This window comes from Opisthorchis viverrini (genome assembly GCF_000715545.1).
Source record: "Opisthorchis viverrini unplaced genomic scaffold opera_v5_218, whole genome shotgun sequence".
NCBI lineage: Eukaryota > Metazoa > Platyhelminthes > Trematoda > Opisthorchiida > Opisthorchiidae > Opisthorchis > Opisthorchis viverrini.
In genome coordinates this window covers 237668-242982 of record NW_008751877.1, presented here as the reverse complement: position 1 = coordinate 242982, position 5315 = coordinate 237668, and the positions used below count along the sequence as shown (strand labels likewise).

At 44.8% G+C, this 5315-nt stretch overlaps 1 protein-coding gene across 1 annotated transcript in view; it reads left to right on the top strand.

The window, feature by feature from the left end:
• Positions 1–5071, top strand: part of T265_08464 (hypothetical protein) — a gene marked incomplete at both ends in the record, with an annotated part of 24468 nt that extends 19397 nt beyond the window's left edge. Inside the window, one exon of the mRNA XM_009174276.1 lies at positions 4045–5071. Within this exon, the coding sequence (XP_009172540.1) occupies positions 4045–4389 (345 nt within the window). The remainder of the gene's footprint in view (positions 1–4044) is intronic.
• Between the last annotated feature and the right edge of the window lie 244 nt (positions 5072–5315).

The window sequence follows — 5315 nt, the reverse complement described above, 5'->3', positions numbered from 1 at the left end:
AATGTCTTTTTCGTGCTCAAGTTTGGATAGCAATCACGTGCGAATATCTGATTCCTGAGAAGATTGAAGTCCAGCGACAAAAATGAGGCACTTGAACTGATCTTCTGTAAGCGATTGCAATTGGAATTTCTCACATTTGCGATTAACGATACCGGCAAAAGTAACGTAATCGTCGGCCTCACGCTTGGCCAACTTGAGACAGTTGTATCGGACATTAAAAATTGAATGTTGGTCACCAAAAATTTCGCGAAGTTGGTCCACCGTCTGCGCAAAAGTCAAATCTTTTGGATGTTGTGGAAGGATAAAGTTGGTGAACCGGTCGTGTTCGAGGGTTCCAAGTTTCCGTACCAAGACACGGGATTTCCACGCATCATCTTTGCCGGTGAACTCATTCAAGAATGTATCCTCCCAACGGCTGTACCACGAATCAAAGGTGAGACCAGATGCTGGCTCATAGTGAAATTCAGTTATAGTTGCAGCAATGGAATCCGCAAAGGATAGTGAACTACCACTTTGAGATGAAACTGAAGTTTGGAGATTGATGACTTGAGTGAGAGACTGGATAAGTCGCAATTGAGATTGTTCAAATTACGCTTGTTGTTGTTGAAGGATTGATTTCAAATCCTCAGCTGAAATTGACATTCTTGGGTTCGTGAAGGGCTCCCGTCGCCAGTGTTATGTTCTCTACTAATCAGTCAATCAACCTTGTCAGTTACACACGAAATTGAGAAGACAAAAAACCTTGAGGAAATTATACTGCAGCAACTGAACAGCCAATATCGAGATTCGAAGAATCAAGAATGGATGGAACAAAACAATATCTTCGTTAGGAGTGCCTCCTAACAGGTTAGAAATCCCATGAGTCAAGGCACGACACCTACAGAGATCAAGACAGCTCCGGCGCCAACTTACTAGCCTGAAGGTCACTGGTTCGAACGCAACCACTGCATCTTGACTACCCTTGTCCAGGCTAGGGCAACCTGGCAGAATCTCACTCGTGCTTCCCTCGGGTAGCACGGCAGCTTGGCCCCGAAATGCTGTCGCAGCTGAACGCTTTTTATTACAACACCTATAACGGTAACAAGCACTCTTCCACTTCCCAAACAGATTAGCTGACTACAATCTGTCTGTGGTTGGATGCGGCGCTTACGTTGAGTAAAGTTCTTGCAAAATGTGCTTGATCAGCCCCGATGACGACGTCTTGTTCTAACATGATACTGATATATGTTTATCTCCATGCTCTTCGAATCTTTAGCCACCTACAATCCCATCGACCTTTTCTTCTGGATACACAGGGCTTTTGTAATTAATCTTCATTTCTTTCTTTTCATTATTTACTAGGTTACTCTTTTCCCACAGTTGTCTTGCAGATATGCCCCAACATATCTGTGCCGTCCGTGCTGAAGACGATGATTATCTCACTTTAAAAACCTGCTTTATCTGTCGACTTTATTTTCAGTGTCTACCGACTATCGCTCTATCTGTATATAGCACCTGATAATCATATGCTTCTCTGTTTATTCGTCTCTCAGGCCGCTCATTCAGGTCTACATTTCCTTTACTGTTTGCTCCATATAGACCCGATCACATTTGTGACCCTTGATCTGGCAGAGGGGTATTAAAGAAATCACGAAACGTTTGGGCGCTGTCGGTGCTACTCGCCTTCCAGGATGGGGACCGCGTGATCCTCACTGCGCCTGGTTGGAGACGCTGCAAGATATTCCTGCTAACTGATAACACTGGCAATCTTGTCATTTTCTATCCAGATCGCTTAATGTGTGTTTGGAGGTTTAGGCAAGGCTTTCAAGTAAATCATGGTTGTACGGCAGTGAATCATCGGTGTTGAACACCGACATTACGTTGTCGATGATGATGATGATGATCACGTGTTACAATGGACTTGTTGTACGACAGGACTTTCAGACTTATCAACAAACCGGCTAGTTGTCACACTCACTTTGAACCTTCTATTTCGACGCTATCGTTCTAATTAACCCGTAGCCGGTCAATGGCTGCGCACTGTTCGAATTATTCCGCTCTATGTATGCTGTATTCATTACATCGTCAACAAATCATGTGGTTTTCTAAACAAACGGACTATCGCTAATCGTCTCATTGGATTACTAAATGTCTGTGTCCAAGTGGGCCGCACCGCCGGTCTGCTGTTTCCATTATAAATGTTCTGTTTTCTAGGCTACTACAGTTCTGTTTTCATTTTGCATTTCAAATCAACCTGTGCTGAAAACTTGGAAGCACCTTTCAGTTGAGGAGGAAGCTTCAAGCACTTGCATTGTTGACATTGGGAAAGAAATGCTAAATGGACATATGTTTTCAACCGTTCACCTTGCTAGTATAAATTGTGCGCCGAACTGAAATCAACGAAAGTGGGCAATCATGTAGACGTGTGCGACCTGCGTGCTCGTCATCTCAGCAGTTATCCACCGCGACAAATTAATTGCCTGAATGTTGTAAAGGGCATGAATTTTTGAGTGTGTTGGGCTTAAATGGGAGGTGAACGACACTAAGCTTTTCAGTGGGCGGGATTAGGCAATTTTCCCATGTACAAATAGCGGACATGGAAAGGCGACTGACGTCAACCTTAACAGTCGCAATATTGCGTTGTCTGACTCGCTTCTGTGTGCTTTGAAAACGGTAAAAAATTATGAATCTCGATTAGCCAGGTAATCCAAGATAGAAATATGGAGGTGACAACCAACTCTAAGGAATAGTCATTTCGGGTCAAGTTCTTTTAAACGTATACTAATTAACGTGATTGACGTCTCTCTAACATATGAACAACCACAAGAAAATACTTTCAACTCCTATTCATTTTTCAGTATTTCTGCATTGGCGGTGAATGGTCTCTAGCACGAGACTACTTTGAACGAGAGAAAGCATAGATTCCTGATTGTCACTACTCCGCCTGTGGATTGAGGTGTATCACACCGACTTTAGCGAGCAGGTTGAATTAATTCAGGCGGTCATTGAGGCGGATTGAGCGTAGGAACGATCGGGTTCACTGAGAGTTCTGTTCCATGGATTTTGGGTAATTCCATTCGAACGTCTGACCGCTAGTTTCAAGCTACCAATCGGATGCGTCACCTAAGTTTTTTCAAACACAGTTGTAGTTCAGTTCCTACAGCTCGATCCTTTTTGGTGCAATCTTGTGTAGAGCCAGTCTTGTGTAACCTCTTCTCCTGATCTGCAAATGAATAAACTCGGGTTGTTTCTGAGTTATTTCACTTCATCCTAATGCGAGATGGCTCAAGTGGTTAGGGCGCAAATTTACTGACCGGAAGGTCCGTGGTTCGAACCTATCCTCTGCCCCTCGACTTCCCCTGTCTACGTTTGGGCAACCTAGCGGCCCAGGTTGGGCAACCCAGCCCTCGTGCTTCCTTCTGGTGGCATAGAAGTTAGGCACCGAGACGTTGTGCTACAGCTGGACGATCGTAATGCTTACTACTGATCGTTCCTGCGTGCCTCACTTGAAGTCTCGTCTTAACACAGTTCATGGTAGTTGAAAATCTCTACCCGAATAAGGATTATGGAGCTGAACGGATGGATGAATTGTTCAGATTAATTTCTAGCCTATTGGTTCATAAACAGAGATGGATGGACGCACTGGCGTTGATTGACCTCTGAGCCTGGGCAAACAGGTGCGTGTATCGCTGATCTAGGGGCAGTAGACGAAATTCCGCGTCCAGTATAATGCTGAGACTGATGTATTGTCAAACCTTTCGCATTCTATTCAGGACTTTATTTTGAGCTCCACTGCAATTAAATGGAATATTTCTGTTCCATCTTTGGAAGGAAATCTTTAAGGCACTCCGTGTAAGTTACCTCCAATTGGACGCGAACAATATATGTGGATCGTAAAAAGTTGGTACAAACAAGTCCGAGTTATACACATTTGCGAAATTTCTTACCCATTTCATGTACCGTGGGATTCGAATTCCCGTGCAGCGTTTTCGTCTCGCTTGGGTACATGAATCATCCAGCCAGACATGTTTGCATAACTCGCCCTTTCATTCCTTTTCATTTTAGGCTAGCTCTTCGCATACGTTGCTTCGTGACTGGTTAGATGTTGTGTCCACGCGACGAGGACTGCCCCTCGCTCGACTGCGTCTACAGCCACGTCATCCACTGGTTGATCGTATGATGGATGATTGGCTTGGGTCATACCGATCACTGGCCAAACTATCGTCTACACACCCTGTTTCGGCGACTGGTTTTCCAGGTATCCAATCACGTCAGAGTTCCGAAAGCTCTGCTTCCAGCACCTCTTCCTCTACGTCGTCGTCTGTTTCTTCCTTGTCTGCCGCGTCTGAAAACTGTGATAGATCTAACCCCTTTGATCCGGACAACAGTCAGCATAGTCAGAGTACTTGAATAGCCCGGAACAGCATTTGCACACACTGACTCGAAATGTTGACAGTTCCTTTTCATATTTATTGGGGGCGTCCCGGCAACCTGAATGGCAGCGTTACTCTCAACATATTTCCCTATCCCTTTACAATATCAACTCGCTAGTAGGCTGTGGTGGTGAGGACCGAGTTGGTTTTATTTCAACTTGAATTTTGTACCTGCCCCTGGCCGCCACACTGCGGTTCGTAATCTTACTGTGTTCTTACTCCATCATGCCACCGTCTTTATGCACTCTGAAACGAACTCTTTCGAACAGCTTGTCATTCTTATCGGTGTGGCAACAAACGCCGTCACCTAGGGATGTGTGGCTTACAGTACAGGGGTGACCGCTATCACTAGATACTTTCAACGTCTAGTTGGTGTTTCTAGGACCCGTCAGCTCACCTGCGTATGTAACTTGCATGTGGATTCATTCGTCTGTGACCTATGCGCATTGTTTTTTCTACCTGGCTGTGGTATGCTGGCGACGCACGCGCCCATTTGAATGCTGTCCATCGCTCTGAGTTTTTGTCTGCTACTGTGTACTATTCTCATTAATCATTTTGGAATTGGCTGGCCCCACTGCTAATGTTTCTTACACTTCGTTTGCAAACCGAAGGACCATTATTTTGATTTGTTTTGTTCTATGTATTCGCGTCTTATGGAACCCTCCTGGGCAGTATTTCATCGTTTACTGCTTCCAGCCAGTTTAACTCCATGTGTGGAGCGGCTAGGGTAATCACGTGCTTGACAGCTGAAGTGCAAATTAAAACAACGTTCCGCGGTAGAACGTGGTTAACATACAACTGTCGTGTAAAACACAGACAGAAGTGGGTGTGCGATAATATCAGATCGCCAATGTTGAGACAGTAGTCTGGATCGCTACTCACATCAAGAGCATGTACGACCAG